The 22,156-nt window shown below is 51.5% G+C and overlaps 1 protein-coding gene across 1 annotated transcript in view; it reads right to left on the bottom strand.

Moving 5' to 3' along the window:
- Positions 1-21,540, bottom strand: part of Ssh1 (slingshot protein phosphatase 1) — a 56,501-nt gene extending 34,961 nt beyond the window's left edge. Inside the window, exons 1-2 of the mRNA XM_032886634.1 lie at positions 21,423-21,540; positions 16,943-16,983 (exon numbers count right to left, since the gene is read on the bottom strand). Of these exons, the coding sequence (XP_032742525.1) occupies positions 16,943-16,983; positions 21,423-21,491 (110 nt within the window). The 5' untranslated portion in view covers positions 21,492-21,540. The remainder of the gene's footprint in view (positions 1-16,942; positions 16,984-21,422) is intronic.
- Between the last annotated feature and the right edge of the window lie 616 nt (positions 21,541-22,156).

Below are 22,156 nucleotides of genomic sequence, written 5' to 3'. Positions count from 1 at the left end.
GAAAGGAGCCTCCCTAGAAGAAATGCCTCCATGAGAGCCAGCTGTAAGGCATTTTTCTCTATTAGTGAACAAGGGGATTGGGGGAGGCCCAACCCATGGTGGGTGGAGCCATCCCTGGGCTGGTGGTCCTGGGTTCTATAAGAAAGCAAACTGTGCAAGCCATGGGGGAAGCAAGCCAGTGAGAATCACCCTCCATCTGTATCCTCTGTATCAGCTCCTGCCCCCAGGTTCCTGCCCTGTGTGAGTTCCTGTCCTGACCTCCTTGGGTGATGGACAGTGATTTGGAAGTGTAAGCTGAATAAACCCTTTCCTCCCCCGCTCGCTTCCTGGTCATGATGTTTTGCTGCAGCAAGAGAAACCCTGATTATGACGATTAGTGTCCTGGAACCACCTCAGTTCCTGTCAACAGCCAGCATGCATGCTGCTGGGAACCCCACTGCTCTGGAGTCTGCGAGGTCCCTTGTGTCCTCGAAGAATACCGGTGGCCAAAATGGCCCTCAGCAGCCTGAGACCCAGATGCTGGGTGACAGACAGGAGACTTTAGAGCACGGTCAGGTATGGAATCAACACAAACAAGATAGAGGAGCACTGACTTTGAGGCCCGACTTCTAGGCTGTGCATGGCCTGAGCCACCGTTGGCACGCAGCCGATGGTGTCCACAGGTAGCCAAAAAGAGCTGTCTGAAATGGACAGGCAACACCTAGTTTTCTACACTAAGTCCCTACCAAGAAGCTCAGGACCAAGCTGTGTCCTGTGTCCTCAGCTGTGCCTCTCCCACCCCCACCCCCACCCTGCCCAGCTCTCCAAGACATTCACGTCGGTAATGATGCATACCTTTTTCTCTGAGTACCCAGGCCAAGGATGCATACCAACCATCCATTCCAAATAGTGAGAAATCATCTTTCTGAGAGAGAGACTTTAGAGCCCTAGGAGTTACAGAAAGCATGACCCAGACAGAGGAAGCATCCTCTTTCACTGCTCGAGGGACCCTCCCCACCTCCCTGCTCCAAGCTTTTATCGCCAAAGCACAAGTACCTTCCCAGACACAGCCCGCTGCCCCCTGGGAAACCTTGCAAGATCAAAGTTTCCACAAGTAGGCACGAATGCAGCCCTCAATCCCCACAGCCAGGCTCTCACACAGACAAGAGAGCCCAGGGAGAGCACAGGTCCTCTGCGGCTTACGTACTAACGTGGGCTGGAAACCCCTGAGTGGCAGAGGTACCGGGTTGGCCGCAGGAAGACACAGAAGTCGGAAAGAAAGAAAAGATCCATGGCGGTGGCTGTCACATCCGTAGAAACCCTGCTGAAGCAGATGGTCCCCGAAGAGACCCACACGGCACTGGCCAGCCCAGCCAGAGGCACTGGGGCTTTCCAGGGCAGCAGAGGAGTCCCTCCTCAGACCGTGGTCCCACCCAGAGAGCAAGTGGCTCTTGTGGTACTTGTCTTCCTCTGATATTATGGCTTAAAAGGGCCCTTGTCCCAGCATCTCCTGATGAAAGGGGTCCATTCAGAGAAAGCAAAGCAGGCTAAAGGTCCTCCAGTCACGGCACTCCCACGGGCTTTGCTGCAGGCTTTGGAACAAGCGAGGGGTGTACATGAGGCACCAGCACGAAAAGCAGCTGGCCAACGGAGCAGCACACCTCAGCGCAAAGACCCCATCCCGCGTCAAAACCACAGACCGGCAGACGTCCCGGGTCCTGGGGCACGGCTTTCTTTCAAACCTCCACCCATGCTGCCCAGCAGGGTCGGGGGCGGCTAACAAGGCATTTTCAAAAAGCAACTTTACAGCCTAAGAAAATGCTCAGTCACATTTATAGCCACTGGTGACCCTCAGCTGGGGACACTGCACATGAGAAGAGCCATGAGTGTTTCTGTGAGGATCTTCGAGAGGTGCAAGGTGTCCCTGCAGGTCAAGCTGCAAAGCCAAACCAGGTCTCTGACCCCAAAGGGCAGGTGATGCTGAAAGCCTTCATTTACAGGTTACGCTCAGGAGCCCGGGGAGGGCGTGAAACAGGAAGAAATGGGGACCTGGGCCAGATACTGTCGGAGGAGCACTGAGCAGGAGCTCCCCCGCCGCCGCCCTTGGAAGTCTTGTCCAGAAGCTTCTCCCAGCTCCAAGTATTCATGCAGTCCCCACTAGAGCAATAAGTGAATCACGGAGTTCTTACTCAGCTGATGTGTAAACCATTGCTCATCCAGGAACACACGCCTCACAGCTGAGTCTGCCCCATACCCGTGTCAACCCCTTCTCCAGAAGAATCCACACGCTAAAAGCACAGCTGCCACCTCTGCACAGCTCTGGTGACCCACCACGGTGTCACCAAGAACCCAGAGTACATACTGTGTCCCAGTCCCTCTTCCAAGCATCCAACTGCAGAACACAAAGCAAGACCAAGGGATGGCACAGAGAAAAAACTCCAGGCTGGAAAGGCGTGACTACAGAATGCTTCCGTGTGCCCAGTTGGGTGCAATGGAAGGCGGTCAGACCTCACCCCCAACCCCCACCCCTGAACGTGACCTTTTCTGGAGGCAGAACAGAGGGTTTAGCTGGTAACCACGCAGGTATCTTTAGCCAAATGCCTTCAGAGTCCCGGGCATGCTTGCCTACTAGAGGGGCTCAGACACTAGATGACATGGGATTGACCATGGCGACAGCGCACTGGACCTTGGTAAGTCCTGCTGCTGACAAAATGTTCTGGCAGACGGCAGGCGGCAGAGGCCTTCTGAGGCTCATCGTACCCATCCCAGAACTGTGAGGCAGACCAAGCTGATATCATCGTGCAGACTCACACCTCAGGGGATGGGAAGCTACTTAAATATATGATTTTAGGAATTTTTGGAAACAGGTCACCTCACAAAAAAGGCACGGTACATAAACATAAAGTATAGGGTTCTCAGGGCTGGGGAGATGGCTCAGCGGTTAAGAGCACTGACTGCTCTTCCAGAGGTCCTGAGTTCAACTCCCAGCAACCACATGGTGGCTCACAACCATCTGTAATGGGATCTGGCGCCCTCTTCTGGTGTGTCTGAAGACAGCTACAGTGTGCTCATATACATTAAATAAATAAATCTTTTTTTAAAAAAGTATAGGGCTCTCTAAAGAATAGGTGCTCAATGGGCCGGACTGCTTAAAGCTGAGGTGTCTTCTTAAATTGCTTTGCGATTGCATGCATGTACTTTATGTGTACATATGCACGTACATGTGTGTGCCATCACAGCTCCCGAGTGGAGGTCAGAGGACAGCTGGCTGAAGTGAGCTGTCTCCTCCCACCACATGGGTAGCGAGTTCACAGGCTCTACTCTAAGTTTCTGGGACAGGATCTCCCACTCCCCCTCTACAGGCTGGTGCCACCCCCCTGCCTCCTAAACACTGAGATTCTAGGCTCGGGCCAGCACACCTGCCTCAAACTCAACACTGTTCCAATGACAGCCTTGGCTATCTTGGAACTCACTCTGTAGACCAGGCTAGCCTCCAACTCAGAGGTCTGCCCACCTCTGCCTCCTGAGTGCTAGGGCATATGCCACCATTGCCCAGTCTGATTTAACCTTTGATTGTATTTTGTTTTGGGCACAGTGATGACTGAGGCAAGACCACAGGGAACCTGGAGGTAATCCTAGAAAGGAGCTACAGAACTGTAAAGTTACCAGTTCAGAGAACACTGTTGCAGGATTGCTGACCCCACCATGAACCCAGAGATTATGAACTGGAAAAAAAAAAAAAAAAACCAAACCTGTTTCTTGTTGTGGTGTGGCTCAGCCCTAGTACACACCTCTTTATTGTAAACAAGACTGAATAAAGCCAACCATAGGTCAAGAGGTAGAGCCAGCAACCAGTTGACCAGGAGTGAACATGAGAAAACCTGGGGAAGGGCTGGAGAGATGGCTCAGCGGCTAAGAGCACCGACTGCTCTTCCAGAGGTCCTGAGTTCAATTCCCAGCACCCACATGGTGGCTCACAACCATCTGTTATGGGATCTGATGTCCCCTTCTGGTATGTCTGAAGACAGCTACAATGTACTTACGTATAATAAATAAATCTTTAAAAGAAAAGAAAACTAGGGGAAGACAAAGGAGGGGCTTTGAGTTGAAGGGGATTTTAAGACAGCAGGGAAGAAGGGGCTTTTTCCTTCTGGGAGGTGAGCGTAGTAGGAAGGTCAGCTGGGTGCTTTTTCTGACTCTTGAGTTAGCTGGCTTTCACCACGGCCTCTGGCTCCTGAGTCTTCATTTGGTAAATCAAACTTTTGTGATTTCTGTGTGGACCATATCCCAAAAAGGAGGGCCTTTTAGTTCCCTCCAGATTAATCAGCGGTGACTGACTGCTCTGTAACCACACATCGACTTTTAGTGTGCTTCAAAGATCCTGGTCAGCGGAAACCGGTTCTTAGACCTTGATCGCCCGGGTTAACACGCGAACTCAAGCTGTAGAATGCCAAAGCTAAGAACCTGAGTTGGCCTGGGCTACAGCCATCGATCTGTCTGCACAAGAAGGTCTCGGTGCCCGACTTCACCATCCCTGCCGGCACTCAGAGCGACTGTCAAGAGTGCTTTACACTCTGTAGAGCTCGCCTCTCCGGCTACACCTAATTCTTACAATTCCATTCTTCTGACAAAAGATCCACAACGGGGAAGAATGAACTGTTGGAAGTTGTGAAGCAAACAGGAGCAGAAAGGGCTGGAGACGCTCCCAGCTCAGTATCTTTCCTGCTCCGTCCCCCGGACAGCAGGGCTGCCCGACCTGCCGCTGCTTTAGCCTGGTTCACAGAGACTCACAGGCCCTGTCCTGGCGAAATGAAGTTTAAGACCCAGAGAAGGATGGAGAGTATTTGGAGACAGATGAGGGAAAAGCTGGGAATGGGAGGAAAATTCTCCCCAGTTTCTCCACTGCAGCCTCCTAATGTTCAGAGTCCCGGAGAACCTCTAGCTTCCCCTACACAGCTCTTATATCTCTGCCTCCAGTTGAAACATGGCAGGGTCCGGCTCCAAACACCTTCTTCCAGGTGTAAGGAAACACATCTTCAACTCATGTTCCAAACCGCTCCCTGAGAGAAAGAACACAGGGGTTCTCGGAAAGGCATGGTGCTCTGGAAAGGGGTTAGGGGCAGAAAAATGCTGGCATGGCCAGTTGCTAATGTCTTTGCTGCAGGGCCTCAATTGTTTGGCTGGAGGCGTGGGCTTCCCTCAGAGAGAAGGAATGTCCAGAGGCACTGTACACAGTCAGAGACATTCCCCCCAGCCGGCCACATAGCCTTCCTTCACGCCCAGCTGCCAGGAGTCAGCAGCTAAGACTACGGGGCAAGCTCACAAAAGCAAGACTTTTGTTTCTGCTTAGGCAAGACAGCCAGTGAGCTGGAGCACAGATCTGCAGACTTTAAGGCAGTCCATCCACGACCCTGTTAGGCAGCCTACTACTACAGCTCCTTCCTCACCGGGTACACCAGGCCCTAAGCCTCCGTACAGAGGGTTGGGGTATAAAGGCTGCATTGTGTGGGAACTCTATGGCAGCAGAAGGGACCCAGCCAGCCAGAATCAACAGGAACATGAAAGCAGTATTTTTCAAACAACTCAAAAATCCTCAAAAATGGGTGATCTCAGCTGCCTCAGGTAGTTGTGGCTTCCTATGGTTCGAAGCCCCAGGCCACACTCATTGGTCACTGACAAACAACCTTCCCAAGAGTCCATTCCTTCAATCTCTGGGACCACCCATCTCTGACCTTCTTCATTCCCTGACTGAAACACACCAGCATAAGAACTGACTACACAGTACAAGTGTGGTCGATGTGACCAAGGAACTGAATTGGTATTTCATTAACACATGGTACATAGCGCCACTCAGGATCCCAGCAGGTGGGAAGCAGAGGAAGGTGGGTCTCATGAGATTGAGGCCAGCCTGATCTACTTAAGTTGTTCCAGCAGGGTCTGCGGTCTCAAGGAAAAAGGAGACAGCAGCAGGTGCTTGCTGAGTTCCTGTGAGTTCCAAGCTCAACCCTCAGCACCCCACCCTCCACTCAACCTGCTACAGCACAGAACACAACAGTGTGGGAGCGTCCTGCCTTCCTCTGGCCCCACACCCAGACTACTGGGCTCCTAATCACTGCAGACGACATTCTTCCTTAGCCCCAGAGCTCTCCACCGTGTGTCACCACCCAGAACTAAAACTCCGGCCACCTACCTTACCTAGAGTAGCCACAATTAGTCTTTCCACGCACCGTGCCATCCGCTCATCTGACTTTGGAGTCAGACTCTGATGTATGATCTCCCACATCCCACAGGGCATCCTCTGCTGCGGTCCTTAGAAGCCTGCTACTCCGTCCACTCCAGGTCTCACAGCCTCCTCGCCCACCTCCCCACGCGGTGCTTGATATCTGAAATCAGGCCTTCTCAAGGAAGCTTTCTGTGGCTGCTCTAGCGGAGATTCACAGTTCTTCATTCTAACAGTCAGTCCCTAGACCAAGGTCAAAGCCCCAAGCTTTGTTTCCCCGCCCATGGGTGGCAAATTGTTACCTTGTCTGTTTCTACCAAGGATCCCCATTAGCAACATAAGTAACAAGTCTGACACATGAAACGGAAAAACACAGGCCCTCCCAGATATTTAATCAAACCCATCAGAGGCTGCGGATGTAGCTCAGCTGGTAGAATGATGGGTGAACAACCGTGAGGCTCTCTGCTCTGCAAAGCCAGGTGTGGGGATGCACACCACAGCTGTAATCCTGGCACTTGGGTGAGGGAACCAAGAGGAGCAGAATTCAAAGTCACCCTCCAATACACAGCAAGTCTGGAGTCAGCAAAAACAACTATCATCATTATCAAACCAAATAAACTAGACAACTAGATTGAGAAGTACCTCCATAGGGCGAGATATTAACATAATCTCAAAATACCTTCCCCCAGGATATACCTAGTGGTAAAGAAACCAAGTGATACACCACTCCATGGGTGTGCAGCAACCATGGACCAAGGGCTCTGTCTCTCTCACATGCTGCAGCACAAATCTAGTCAGAAGCAATAATTAACACACTCACTTAAAGGGCATCATATCACTAAATGATGATCTTAGCTCAGTATACCATTAATTCCAGCATCCATGATGCAGAGGCAGGAGGATGTCTGGGGAGTCCCAGGGTTACATAGTGAGGCCCAGTCTCACACAAACAAAGCAACAAAACAAATGGTGGATACAAAGTATCTAGGTCACCGGAGTCAAAGGCTGTGCAATGTTCCGGATGGAAAGCACAGGTTAAGCACAATGAGCAATTCGGAGCTGGAGTCTCTTCTATACAGGACATCACTGAAATAACTTTTCTATAAGCATGAAATGATTTCAAAATTAAAACACACACACACTTTAGAATCCATGTCCCACCCACACTGGTATTAAACCAGCTGGAATCGAGCTAGTTCTATGGCTGTGCTCCACCCCATCTACCTGATCATCTTTTTGTTTTCTGAAACATCACCTCACCATACAGCACAGGCTGGCCTTGAACTCTTGACTTTCCAGCCTCCACCTACTAGGGGCTGGGATTACAGGCATGCACACCATACACACTGTCAGTTTTTAACTGGCCTATTTCACAGCTTTGCTTTCCAACCCTTGGGTCAGGTAGTGACCTCTTGCTTGCCCGCTCCCCCTTTTCCACTTGATGTTTTCCAGAACACAAGCTGGACCGGGATGCTATGCTGTCCTGGTGCTTCTCGGTCTAAGAGGGTCTTTTCCTGATCCACCTGAGAACTAATCTTGTCATTTTCTTGCTCTGAAACCACATTTTGGGGCAATGAGAGCCTCACTTGACCAAGTGGGGCCTCCCATTGTAAGGGGCAGGGTTCTGGGGCCAGTCAGGAAGCCTCTCATCATCCCCCACATGACATCTGGGGAGGCTGCAGCTTTGGCATCAACTACTGCTGCGCTCACATCCCAGGACCACGATTACCCTGGTTAACTGGCAGGATGGGCAGGTGACACTGGCACTCAAGACACACACCTAAGGCGACCTGCTTGCTCATCCCTCCTCCTGGATATCTGGAGGTGTATTTGACAGGAAGAGCTCTTCTGAGAAACTGGCCGGCCTGAGCTTTTGTTTTGACATAGGTCTTGCTATGTTACCCTGGGTTGGGGTGGACGTGGGGGTGGGGTATCTTGGATGGGTGAGTTCAAGTGACTCTCCTGCCTCAGACTCCTGAGTAGCTGGGACCAGAGGTTCACACCGGGTGCTCTGGTTGATGGTTTTACCATGGTAACACCAGTCAGGCAACAGTTGTTTTTCTTTCACTTTGAGGACTAGAAAACCTGAAGTCAGATCTGAGGCCAAAAACTCTTATAGCTATCTGTGTCTCGAGTTCCTCTGGTAAGGGTCCAACTTTATTTCCTCCTTTTCCCCAGTCCTAACCTTCTCAATGTTTTATTTTGGCACTGTGTGTGCATGTGTGTGCGTGTGTCTGTAGGTCAGAGGACATGAGTTAGATCCCTGGAATCCAATGGCCCAATGGCAGAAGGCAAGAACTGACTCCTTCAATTTGTCCTCTGACCTACACACACACACACACACCCTAGATGTCAGGTTTGACAAGCATCTTTCCCTACTGACCCATCTCGCTCAAAGATGGCTCAAGGGTTAAGACACCTGTTGCTGAACCCAGTGACCCGAGTTTAGTCCCTGGGATCCACAGGGTAGGAGACAAGGGCTCCTCTAAATTGTCTTCTGCCTGCCTCATGCAAGTTGCACCACGTGCTCCCATCTGCACAGACACACACAGGCAACAAGCAAACAATGTAACGACAGTGAAACAATTCTAAGTAACTAGACCAGAAAAGAGAGGAAGCAGATCTGTAAAAAAACAAAGTGAGGCAGAGTGTTGTTCCCAAGCTCAAACCCTGTGGCCCCATGAGTCAGCAGAACTTGGGAGGAAATGGTCCTAGCCCAGGGGTTCCCCTTGCAGGCTCCACCTGGCTGGGAATGTCTTCCCTGGTGAGATCACTAGGAGCTTAGCTAGCGGGTGTGGCCTGAGTGGCCATTGATAACACTACAGATGACAATAATAACAATCTTTTGCACCAAGGCAGGACAACACCAGGTTTCCCTCTATATCTCACAGGAGCTAGGGATGAAAAGGGCTTTTGCTCAGTGCGGGGAGGGCAGACGGGTGGCCAAGGTCACAGCCATCCGGGTAAGTTAAAGGTCCTACTGTGCCCACACAGAGCCCACCTGCTGCCAACTGTAAGTGCTTCTGTGGCATCTATTCTACTGAACCAGCCAGAGGGGTTGCCATATCTACCTGTGAAGGCGTCTCCCAGTGAGCATGCTGGGAATGGAAGCCTGTGGCTGGCTCCTATAAAATGGCTCCTTTCCTACCTTCCCTAGTCCTGGCTGCCTCCTCCTCAAGCTAGAGAACACCAACTGGGCCACCCCGGAGCTGCCAGCACCCAGCGCTGTGCACAGGAGCACATATACCAAAGATGTGCTCTAAGTCCTTCCGATCTAACCACTGATGATGTGCTGAAGGCTCTGCTCCCATCTGAGTGGCAGCCAAGGACCCTCCTATTGAAACCCAGAGTCCAATTACCCGGGGGCCAGACCAGGTCCCTCTAGATTGGGCCATAACTTTGACCCAGCCACACACCAAAAATGTCTGATCTTGTCCTCTGTGGGAATCAAACTCCCAGGCGTGTTACAAACCCAGAGGATGATTAGAAGCCCAAAACAGACACAGGCACAGACTGGCGTGCAGTTCCTTTATGGGGACAGTTATCATGGTCGCCTCACAGAAGGAGGCTGGTGACTGGTGACTTTAGGAGCTAGGACCTAATCTTGTCTTTGAGGCGAAGTGACGGAGGCTGCATGGTAGACATCTCCTTCACAAACACTTAGACCTCTTGGTATTTTTAGTAAGTATTTAATTTTATTTATTGGTGTGTGTGTGTGTGTGTGTGTGTGTGTGTGTGTGTGTGTGTGTGTTACTGTCAAAGCATGCTTGTAGAGCTCCGAGGAGAGCCTGTGACTACCTGTGGTATTAGTTCTCTCCTTCTAGCATGTGGGTTCCAGGGACTAAACTCCCAGCGCCTGGACCTGCTGACCCATCCATCTCCCTACATTTCTCCAGTTTGTGAGACATCATCTACGTAGCCCAGACTGACCTGGAGCTTTCGATCTTCCTGCCTCTGCAACCCAAGCACTGAGATGGAAGGAATGGGACTGTGTCTGGCTTCACAGCCCCACTGGAGGATGAAAACTGAGATGGTCTTGGGTGGGCACAGCCTGTAGGAGCACTGCTGTGAGTGCCCAGGCTCCTGGGTTGGAGTGTGTGTGTGTGTGTGTGTGTGTGTGTGTGTGTGTGTGTACAGCCCCCTGGTATTCATTGAAAGCCTAAGGATTGGAATTTCAGACGTTTAATGAACCACACTTAAGTGTAATTCATGTTAACTGCAGAAATGAATTTAATTAAGCTGTGGCAGAATCAACTTCGCTCTCCGCCTCTGCCCTCATCCGTCTCCACTACAGGACACCGCTCTAAATTTTAGAAGCCTAATATACGTTGAAAACAAATTCTGAATTTAAAATAAAACCTACTGGGCTGTCCAGATGGCTCAGTGGGTAATGGTGCTGCTATGAAAACCTGATAACCCAAGTTAGATTCCCCAGAGATGAGAGAAAGTGTTCCCAGAGGTTTTCCTCCGGCCTCCCAAGTGTCCCATGCTGAGCACGGAAGACACGAGCTGAATACAACTGGCAATGTCTGCAGTGAAGGCACCATGCAGACAGGAAATGCAGGCCTTCCAGGCGTGGGGTCACCTTCAGATCACAGTTCACAACACAAGTGGTCTGAGCTGTAAGACTCCACCGGACACCCAGGGCATGCCAGGCACTGACTCCACCAGACACCCCAGGCACTGAAGCTAGGGTCAGGAGAAAGAGTCCTTCCAGTGTCTATGACCCTGCTGGGCAAGCCTGCTTCCTCACAACTGCAAACTGGTACCACAGGGCAACAAACGTATATAGCTTCAGTTGTTACATTTCTAGCAACCTGCCACAGGAGACTGGCGACACACTGCCCATGCTATTGCCCCCTCATGAGGCACAGACACAGTGGCCATTTAACACCTCAGAGGACTTTGCCTGGCAGAGTGTCAACGGAGGCTCCAAAATTCTCTGAAATAAACCCTCAAACGAGGCAGAGGAAGACCCGTACCCATGCAGCCCATGGGCAGATTGTCAAGTGGTCTGCAGAGCAGGACACCATGGCCCAATGAGATGCTGTAGAGCAAGGATAGAGGGCAGCCATACTTTCCGGCAGCTACAAAGGGTAGAATTCCCTAGGGAGCCCCAAGTCAAGACCACAAGGGAAGGAATGTGGAAGAAATGCAGATGGAGGAGAGTTTATGGCTTTTAACTCCCAAAACCACAAAGAACCCAGACAGCCAAGCCTGCTGCCTTGACCCAGAAATCCACTGGGCAGGGGACAAGAATGAAAGGTTTAATGAACGTGCTTGCAGAAACACAAGACTGAAGAAGGAAACCCCACTCCTGAGTTACACTCTGGGGATGACACAGCTGTGTCACCACCCCAGTGTCCCACCTGGCACACAACCACCCGTGCCTGGTGCCAGCTTGAGCAGCTCCCAGGATCAGGATTCAGGAAGCAATGCCAGCAGGGCCACCTGCTCACCAACTCCCATGGTCTTAACCACACCGCTTCCAGAAGAGGCCAGCCACTAGGTACATATAAAGAATGCCAGGGGGTTGCTGTGGGCTTGGAGGGCCTCCCCTCAGCATCCTCTCCTTCATCTGAGCACGAGATGATCACACCTGAGGAAGATATCGAGCCCACACATAACCAACAAACGCAACAGATCCCATACAAGGAAGTTTCCACAGGCTACTAACCAGCCCCAGGAGGCTTTTTCTAGCCAGCATGAGCCTCCCAGGGGCAAATGCCAGGACCTCTCTGAGTAGAGTCTGGTACAGTAGCAGGGATGGGATCCACACACAGACTCACCTAACTTGTGGCCCCATACACTCATCACTCGAAGCATGCTCTCCCATGTCTATAATTGACGACAGTTCCCTTTAGCCCCTTCAACGTGTGTAGGGGAAAACACTGGGTCATATCAGTGATAAGACCCATCCTGGGGGGAAGGAGTGTGACAAAAACACAGAGCTGCCACAGGAGGGGCAGGTGACTTGCTTCATCACAGAGAGAACCCACGTGTGAGTCAGCCTTCTGAAAACAGCATGGTTTAGGGGAGCAGAAGCTGACCTGCAGGACCCAAAAACAGTGATGTGCACAGTTTGGGACAGGTGGGGGTGAGGGAGTGGGGGAAGGCAGACAGGGATGTGGGGACTGGGAGAGCGAAGCAGAGAGGGCCATGAGGAGAGCACTGAAAGTTGGCCCTGGGATGTGTCCAGTAGCAGTGTGGGTGGATGGCACCTTCCAAGAACAACAATCTGAAGAAAACGGCAGGTGAGGCTCGGAAGACTAAACCGGGTCCAGCAAAGAGCTGCAACTGGCGAGCCAGCCTGATAATCTTAGACCACCCTGGAGAACAAACCAGCGCAGCTGTCGCTCAGTAGCAATCAGGAAAGGGGCTGGGGGATACCCCTCCCACCAAAGCAAACACACGGGTGTGCACACTGTGGCGAGCTGCAGGACTACCTAAACATGGGTTAGTTAGAAGTCGCTACACTGTATTGCTTAGTGAAACTAAACTACTGGCCTGGCCAAAACCTTAGCCCTAAACACAGTCGGCAACAATGTAGCACTTAAATCTTCAATCCACAGCTGTTGACACTAGTAAGCGGAACCCAAGGCTACAGCTGTCCTACGGTAATCAAGACAGAAAAGAACCAGCCAGGGAAGCATCAACTTCCACCCCACCCCACCAGCTCCCCAGCCTTTCCCTCTACCTTAGAAACTGAATAAAGGCTGTTTACCATTCCCAGCCCATCCAAAGCAAAGGGAAATGTCTCCCATGCAATTCGGCCTCAAACAAAAACCTCCTGGCCACGTTTGTTTTGTTTTTCTAGGAGAGGCTTAGAATGGGAAGACCTGAGAATGCAAATGAGCAAGAATCTGGAGGAAGAGCAGCCAGAGGCCAGACCTGGACACAGAACTTCCTTGTTAGAAAGCAGGATGATGCCCTCAGCCTGAGAAGGAAGGTGAACTGTCAAGGTGAGTAAGGAAACCTGAAGGCAGGCTAGGAGGAAGAGCAGAAGCCAGAACTCTCTGCTGCACTCCTGGACCATGAGAACCCAGGACCTACTCCTGGGGTTCTCCTTGTGGCCACAATGGCTTTGGGATCCTGTGGTGAAAAGGGCTTATCTCTGACTGGATGGGTCTGATATCACAGCAGCTCCAGGAAGTGAACTCAAAGGGGAGTGCTAGGTTCTGGTTCTGGGACTACCTTAAGCCCTTCAGTCATGTTCCTTGTCTGTTGGTCCAAAGGACTGACTCATCTGGACAGACTGACTGGACTCTAGAAGACCCCTGGGCTACCAGACTGAAGATACAGCTCTAGCATTCATTCTCTCTCTCTCTCTCTCTCTCTCTCTCTCTCTCTCTCTCTCTCTCTCCAGACTGAAGATACAGCTCTAGCATTCATTCTCTCTCTCTCTCTCTCTCTCTCTCTCTCTCTCTCTCTCTCTCTCTCTCTCTCCAGACTGACGATACAGCTCTAGCATTCATTCATTCTCTCTCTCTCTCTCTCTCTCTCTCTCTCTCTCCAGACTGAAGATACAGCTCTAGCATTCTCTCTCTCTCTCCACACACACACACACACACACACACACACACACACACACACACTCGCATGTGTCTGTGTGTGTCTGTCTGTCTTTGCTTTTAAGCAGGGTCTTGTGATGTGACCCTGGTTGTCTTTGAACGCTGTAGGCCTCAGAGATCTTCAGCCTCCAGAGAGCTGGGGTGAAAAGACCTGCACCACCACGCACAAATACTTCCCTCTGCAGAGTATTTCAGGCACGAAACTTGAGCTAAAGATAGTGGTCACTTGGAACACAGAGGTGTCAATGAACTGAGACACCAACCCCCATCCCGTGTCAGGGCCCTACCCCACCTCCACCCAAGTGCCAAGCCAGGGAACGTTTCCTTCTCTTAGTGAGAAGGGACCACAGACAGACACAGTTCCTTATCACGGCTCTAAGTTCTTCAACATTAATTAAGGGTAATTAAAAACAAAGCTAGCTCAATGCTCTCCCTGGCCCAGTGCCCAGAGAGGAAGGGACGGGTGGAGGGTAGAAGGAATTCTGACCCCAGGGAAGGGTCGCAGGAGCAGGCACAGGAAGCTGCAGAGGCTCTGGGGGCCCCAGCACACCCATCAAACTCTCCTCCCAGCTCCGGGCTTGCGCCCAACACCCAGATTCCACTGGCCCTCCTCCTACACACAAAGGCTGTGTGCAGCGAAAGGCAGCCCATTACTGCCCCCAGGAGCCAGTGTCTCAGGCCCTGGAACCTTAACCTGGGCCAAAGCTGCCCCAAAGCGAGGCGGGAAGAGCCAATCTGCCCTTCACGCCATCTAACATGATTGACAAGGACCTGGTAACTGCAATTGCTGTCACTTTGCTTTCTGCGGGTCAGGGCTCCCCCACCCACATCATCTTCATGAACAGCATGTGCCCTGACCAAAGTGGAAGGTTTGCCTTCCTTCACTCAAGTGCGCAAAGGCCGAAGACAAGCCAGAGACGTTTCTAGAGCTTCTGCAAGAGTTTAAGCAGAACATCGGAGAGCATCACTGAACACAGCACTCGGCACGATAACTCAGCACAGCACTGGGGACAGCACTGAGCACAGCACTGGGCACAGTAACTCAGCACAGCACTGGGAACAGCATTCAGCATAGCACTGGGCACAGTAACTCAGCACAGCACTGAGCATAGCTCTGAACACAGCCCCAGGCACAGCACTGGGCACAGTAACTCAGCACAGCACTGGGGACAGCACTGAGCACAGCACTGGGCACAGTAACTCAGCACAGCACTGGGCACAGAACTCAGCATAGCACTCAGCACAGCACTTGGCACAGTAACTCAATCCAGCACTGGGAATAGCACTAGGCACAGCACTGAAAGGCTGACCCATTTCCAAGCCTTCCTTCCCTTTACAATTACTCATCTTGGTCCTCCCACGGTAAAACAGATTTTTCTTTGTAAAGAATAGCCTGGAGGGGCTGGTTCAGCAGTTAAGAGCACTTGTTGCTCCTGCAGAGGACCCGGGTCAGTTCCCAGCGCTCACACGGTGGCTCACAGCCATCCATAGGTATGAATGTGGTGTGTCTATATGCAAACAAAACATTCATACACATACAATAAAATTTTGTTTGGGAGGGAAAAAAACCCTGAACATTTGTTTACTACACTTGAATATTTACATTCAGCAATCAGTTGAGACTTCTGATGGTCAGCCAGGCAACTGTGGTGCAGGCCTTTAGTCTGAGTACTTGGAAGGCAGAGGCAGGTGGATGTCTGAGTTCAAGGCCAGCCTGGTCTACAGAGTGAGTTCCAGGACAGCCAGGGCTACAAAGAAAAGCCTTGCCTTGAAAAACCAAAGACTTCAGATAGGCAAAGAGAAGGAAGCCTGAGTTTTTTGGCCAAAAAAAAAAAAAAAAGAGTCTATATGATTTTAGTGTCCCCTGAGTGAATGCAGTAACTGGTGACAACATCTTAAGGGAATTTTACAAAAAGTATTATCATCTCACGTTTCTGGGAATTTTGCCAGTACTTACCTCTATGTACCTATGCATGCCTGATGACCAAGGCCAAAAGAAGGCGTCAGATCTTATGAACTCGGGATACAAGTAATGGGTGCTGGGAACCGAACCCAGGTCCTCTGCAAGAGCAGCCAGTGCTCTTGACTACTGAGCCATCTCTAGCCCTTAAGAACTGTCTAAGTGGGCTCAACTACACATCAGTCCCAATCTCACACCACGCTTTTAATCCCCACACTCAGGAGGCAGAGGCAGGCAGATCTCTGAGTTCGAGTCCAGCCAGGTCTACAGAGTGAGTTCCAGGATAGCCGGGGTTACACAGAGAGACCTCATTTTGAAAAACAAAACAAATTAAAAACAAAACAAAACAAGCAAAAAGAAGTGATGTTCTGACTTCAAAAATAGCAGCTTGTCAAAGGCAGAAGGAAAACACCACAGGGCGTAGTTCAAACAATGATGATTAAACACAGACAAGAACTTCTGCAAGAAAATATATCAGGGGCCAACGAGAGGGCTGAGAGGGCACAGGTCCTTGCTGCCAAGCCTGAGGGACCTGAGTTCAATCCATGGGACCCACGTGGCAGGAGAAAACTGATTTGCTTCAAACTCTTTTCTGATACACACACACACACACACACACACACACACACACACACACACACGAAAGGAAATAGGGTACAGAAAAGGAACGAATGACATCCCATATTGAGGCAGTTAGTTATAGGCTGCTGGTGTTTAGTAGGAGAGCGTTTGCCTCGCCTCTTGTGTGTGGCCGTGTGTGTGATCGGTAGCTCTCCTTCCCCTAAAGCTGTGAATAGCTAAGCATGGACGATTTTTACTTAATGTTTTCATTTATGGTTGTGCTGTGGCTGGACCCAAAGCCACGTGCGTGATGGGCAAAAGCCACATCCCAGGTTTTTTGCTCGTTGTTTTTAAGGTAAGGGTTCCACTGTATAGTCCAGGCTGGCCTTAAAAACTGAGATCCCGCCACATCCACTCCTGGAATTACAGTTATGGACTACAACCAGAAACGTATACAGTAGCATTTCACCAAGTAGCTTTGGCTGGCCTGGAAACCAGCTATGTAGAGCAGGCTGGAACTCGCAAAGATCCTGACTCCCTTCTGGCGAGATCACACGAGTGCAGCACCATCCTGGGCTTCCATTAAGACACGGGTACAAAAAAACAAAAAAATCCAGTGTTCTTCAACCAAATGCCGCTGAGTGGGCTTACCTGAGGTTCAACTTCCGGTCTTCATCGCTGCCAGCTTCCAACTACAGAGAGAGAGAGGGAGAAAGAGAGTGTGACTCCTCAGCTACCACTATCAGCACTGACAGCGGGCTCCCCGAGTGCCCAGCAGAGATAAAGGCTCCAGGAAGGAGGCTGCCGTGTTGGACACACCCCTGCCCTCTCCTTGCCAACCTGATGTGTTGTTCCTCTGAGTCACTCTCTCCATGAGTTTTCAGGTTTCCTGATGTTTATCCCCATTCCCGCCACAGTCTAAAGGCAGCGGCCCGAGCCTAGCCCCTACGGCCACTGTTTCCCAACACGCTCTTCCAAGCCTTGACTAGACACACTGACTCTGAGCCTTATTTCGGTTTTGCTTTTAAGGGAAACGGGGTTAGGTTTTAAGAAGACCTATTTCTTTGTTGCTTCGGGCACTGGTGAGCAAGCCCGAGGAATAGCATCTAAAAACTCCATCCCAAAGAAGGACCTCACACCTGTCACCCTGGCTACCGGGCAGGCTAAGGCAGGGGAACCGCTTGTGCTGAGAATCTGAGAGCAGCCTGGACAACACAGCAGGCAGGCCATGTCCAAAACCAAAAACGAAACAGAAAGCCATTCCAGACAAGACTTTGCCCATGGAAGGTATCCGGGCATTGAAATCTAAATGTATACATCTTAACCCCGTGTCTACTTTACAACCCCCCCTCTCCCCTTTCTGGGAGAAAACACAAAAGGAGAAGAAAACGCAAGGCGGCCCAGGGAGAGTTGGTGTGTTTTTTTTAAACACACAGTGTGTGGAAGAGAACCTCGGATCAGTGTGATGGCCAGGACAGACACAAGCCAGAGGTCAAGGGCAGCAGGAGTTGGATCCGGAAGGGAAGTGGGCAGTAGGGGATATACACCAAGAGGAGACCATTTCCACCAAGAACGAGTATTCCATAAGGTGTTCCCATTATATGAAGATTCTGTGTACGACTTTATAGATGCACACACAGGAAATGGACCACGATTGCTCCTGGGCTGTATAGGAGAAGAGGAAACCTGGCAGAGCCCACACATCACAGCACCAGACAGAAGCAGTGATCACCACGTGTAAGTTTTCCTTCAACAAGGGCCCTGGGGGGAGGGGGAATTTGGGAGGGTGCTACTGGCATCCAGTGGGGGGAGCACAAGATACTCTTAAAGGAGAGAGAAGGCTTTGCCTCTGCGTGTCCGGGTCAGCAGCGAGGCTGAGAAGCCCTGCTCCAACGTGTATGGAGACTGGCCTATGCCCATGAGAAGAGAGACCTTGAACATGTGTCATCAACAATGACAATATACACTCCAGGAAAGGCTTATGTATTTATTTCTCGGCTCCCCTAGTTCTCACAAAGGAATTGAGATAAGGTTAACTGGAAAAGGACAACCATGATATAATTCAAGATCCAGAAAGTATGGGGGCCGGAAGGGTCCAAAAGTAAGAGGACGAGATGGCTGTGGGGCCAAGGGCTGTGATTTCTCTTGGTTTCCAGGCTTCGCAGCTAGCCTAGCTCTGTCAGGAAACCACCGTTATCCCTGACTCATAGGAGAGGTGGCATTTGGGTGAGACTGGGGTGGGGGGGTGAGTTGGGGACGTGGGGGGGGGAAGGGGACAAAGGTCCCATAATCATCTACTTCTTAGTCACCATCTGAGGTTTCCACCGAGAGGTGATATGAGGTCAGGAATGCCAGAGAATCCCAAAGAAATAATCCAGACCCCTCCAAGGAGCTGACGTGGAGAGAGGAAGCCCCTGGGTGAAGGTTGGGCCAGAGCCACAGCCGACCTAGAACCCAGTCTCCAGGCTCAAGGAGCACGTGCTGTCTCCCATCCGCCTTGCTTCTGGCCTGGGCCCATCTGGAAGGCAGCTTGGCCATCCTAGGAATCTCCTAGCCTGCTTTATCACTGGTGATAAATGCCACTGATGTGCTCAAGTTAAAGAAAAGCCATCTGATATTTAAGGGTTTGTGTATTTGTATGTGTGTGGTATGTATTCACATGTGTGCATGTGCACACATGTGTATATGCATGTGGATGCTGGAGACGTCGGTGTCTTCCATATTGGGTCAGGGTCTCTCACCTTGCCCGTTCTTCCTTTCACTAGTCTGGCCATGCAGCCTGTTCTAGGGGGTTTCCTGCCGTCACCTTCCACATCCCTAGGAGGTAAAAGTCAAGTGGCCTCTGGGCCTCCTCCCAGCAGTGTCTTAATTCTGAGCGTTCTGTTAATTGGTCACTGGAACTTGGTTTTAAAAATTATCACATAGGGAGTTGGGGGTTTAGCCCAGTGGTAGAGCGCTTGCCTAGCAAGCACAAGGCCCTGGGTTCGGTCCCCAGCTCCGAAAAAAAAGAAAAAAAAATTGTCACATAGGGGCTGGAGAGATGGCTCAGAGATTATGGGCACTGACTGCTCTTCCAGAGGTCCTGAGTTCAATTCCTGGCAACTACACGGTGACTCACAGACATCTGTAATGGGATCTGATGCCCTCTGATGGTGTGTCCAGTATATTCATATAGATAAATAAATAATTTAAAGAATTGACATATAATAATTTAAAATGTAGGCTGGGGGAGGGGGCTGCAGACACCTCAGCAGTTAAAAGCACTGGCTACTCTTCCAGAGGACCTAAAAGCAGATACCAGCACCCACAAGCCCCTGTAACCCTAGTTCCACAGGATCTAACGTCCTCTTCTAGTTTCTGCGGGCACCTGCATATGCCCATAAATAGACAGACAGACAGACACATGCAGACATGCACACCTTAATGTGATTTTTAAAATGTGGACAGTGTGTGCAGTAGGGGGCATACACAAGCCCCCTGTACTTGGTTCAACACTTAAAAAAAATAATAAAATGGGCTGGAGAGATGGCTCAGCGGTTAAGAGCACTGACTACTCTTTCAGAGGTCCTGAGTTCAATTCCCATCAACCACATGGTGGCTCACAACCATCTGTGATGGGTTCTGGTGTGTCTGAAGACAGCAATACTGTACTCATATACATAAAATAAATAAATCTTAAAAAAAAAAGAATGATAATCCAATGTCCAGTGAAAATTTTACCCCCATACAATGGATTATTCACTTATAAAAAGCAATGAAATGGGCACATGCATCAGACACAGCATGGACAAACCTTGAGACCGTCACACTAAGAAGGAGAAGCGAGACAGAGGCAATACTGTGTGTTTTCTCTTACATGAACTACAGAGTAGACAAATGTAGAGAAGTCGATTAGGGGATGAAGCAAAGACACCTCAGGCGGCAACTGTGGAGGGCGGGGCGCTGGACTGAGCGATAACCCGCACCGACCCGCACCAACCCGCACCAACGGTCTCTGTCTACTAATACTGGCTTACATACTTCCCAAAGGTAAAGCCACAGGCTGTGACTTACATCCCAACTTAAAAAGATTAAAGGCCTAAAAATGTGTCTAATACAGGGACAGGAAGCGACCAGGTGTTAAATTACCAAGACCGTAATGGAAGTTGGCTGGAAATCCAGGCTGAGAGCCAGGTATGGAGGGAGCTTCTGAAATGACAACATCTGGGCTGCAGAGGCAGGGGGCCAGTCCCAAGGTTGAGACCAGCTTTACCTATACAGTGCCAGGCCAGCCACAGCTGCATGATGAAGGAAAGAAGGAAGGAAGGAAGGAAGGAAGGAAGGAAGGAAGGAAGGAGGAGAATTTCAGCTAAAAGGCCTGTACTGCCCCTCCCTGCTTCCCTAAGAAGCTCCCGTGGTTTCGTAGGAAGAACACAAGATAAAGGGATAAAAAGCACTTTGTAAAATGATGTAGGAGAACCGAGCTGTGTGGGAAGAGAGTCCTTACTACTATCTAACTTCTCAGTTGCCCTGCCTAATTGTGTGCAAAGAAGAGGCAACCAGAACCTTCTGCCTGCAGATAAAACTCATGAAAGAGTCTCAGACAGAAAGGGCCCTGGAGGCTTAACCTCACAGCCACTCTGCAAGTGTGTCTGCCAGTCCCGGCCAGACGAGCCCCAAATCGCACCGACACGGGCACGCAGGGGTGCTGAGCAGACACACAACCCGGGGAGAGGGCCCAGATTCCAGCTGGCAACTTCCTGGGCCTGCGGGGCTGGTCGAGCACAGCGGGGCGTCCCCTGCAGCCGACTGGGTCATCCGGGGTTTACTCGGAGGCCTTAGGCTCATCAGGGGAGGAGGGGTGGGATGAGACCGGTTGGGGTAGCACAGCCTAGGGCAGGCCGGCCTGGGGACCAGGACTCTCCGGTCCCCATCTACCCCGACTAGGCAGCATGAGCTCAGGCCCCGAGCGCACCCCGGGAACGCGCAGCCCAGAGCGGAGCAGAGCCCTTCTCGGTGCCCTGAGCGCTGGCAGCATCCCCCGCGACCCCGGCCCGGCGCATGCTCAGTCACCGGGACGCGGGGACGCCCGCACCCTAAGGGCGGACGCACCTCCGCCTCACACCTTGCGGGAGGGTGCGGCCGGGCTCACCTCGCTGTTGCTTGCGGAGGACGACGCGGCGCTGGGCGTGGGAGAGCGCTGCAGGGTCACCAGGGCCATCGCGGCGCGGGCCCGGCCCGGGGCCTCCAGCAGCCGGCCCGGCAGCCGCGCCGGGCCCGCCCCTCGCTCCCTCCCTCCTCCCGCTTCCCTCCTCCCTCCTGCGTCCACCCCCCCCGCACCCCCCTCCCCCGTGTCCGCCGGGCCCGCAGTGATGCGCATGCGCCGGTGGCCGGCCTGGGGCGGGACCCGCCGCGCGCTCACGTCCACTGCTGCGCGCCCCTGAGATGACTGCAGCCGCCAGGCCTGGGCCTCTTCTCGACCAGACTCGTGAGCAACGTAGGGAAACTGAGGCCTGGCCAGCAAGAGACTTTGTAAAATAAAACAACAACAACAACAAAAAAAAAAACCGCACTAGTTTATTCTTCCAGAAAAGTTACTCCGCCCATACAAAGTGCGGGGCCTCGAGTATCCAGAAGCCTTTTAGGCGCTGCCCACCCCCCACCCCCACCCCCGGGACTGTTAAATCCGCTTGCAGAGTTACTTCGCGTAGGGCTGGGGTGTAGCCCAGTAGCTGGGTGCCCCGCCGGCTCAAGGTCCTGGATTCCAAGGCCCGCACTGCCAAGGGCTGATCTAATCTGCGAATTCCTCCTGGTGTCTAGAAAGGCAGACTAGCTGGTGGGGTGAGGAAAGGTTTCTCGAAGGAGTAGAGCCTACTCTGAAGCAGG

This window comes from Rattus rattus, chromosome 16 (assembly GCF_011064425.1).
Source record: "Rattus rattus isolate New Zealand chromosome 16, Rrattus_CSIRO_v1, whole genome shotgun sequence".
Taxonomy (NCBI): domain Eukaryota; kingdom Metazoa; phylum Chordata; class Mammalia; order Rodentia; family Muridae; genus Rattus; species Rattus rattus.
This window is presented reverse-complemented; position numbering and strand designations above follow the sequence as displayed.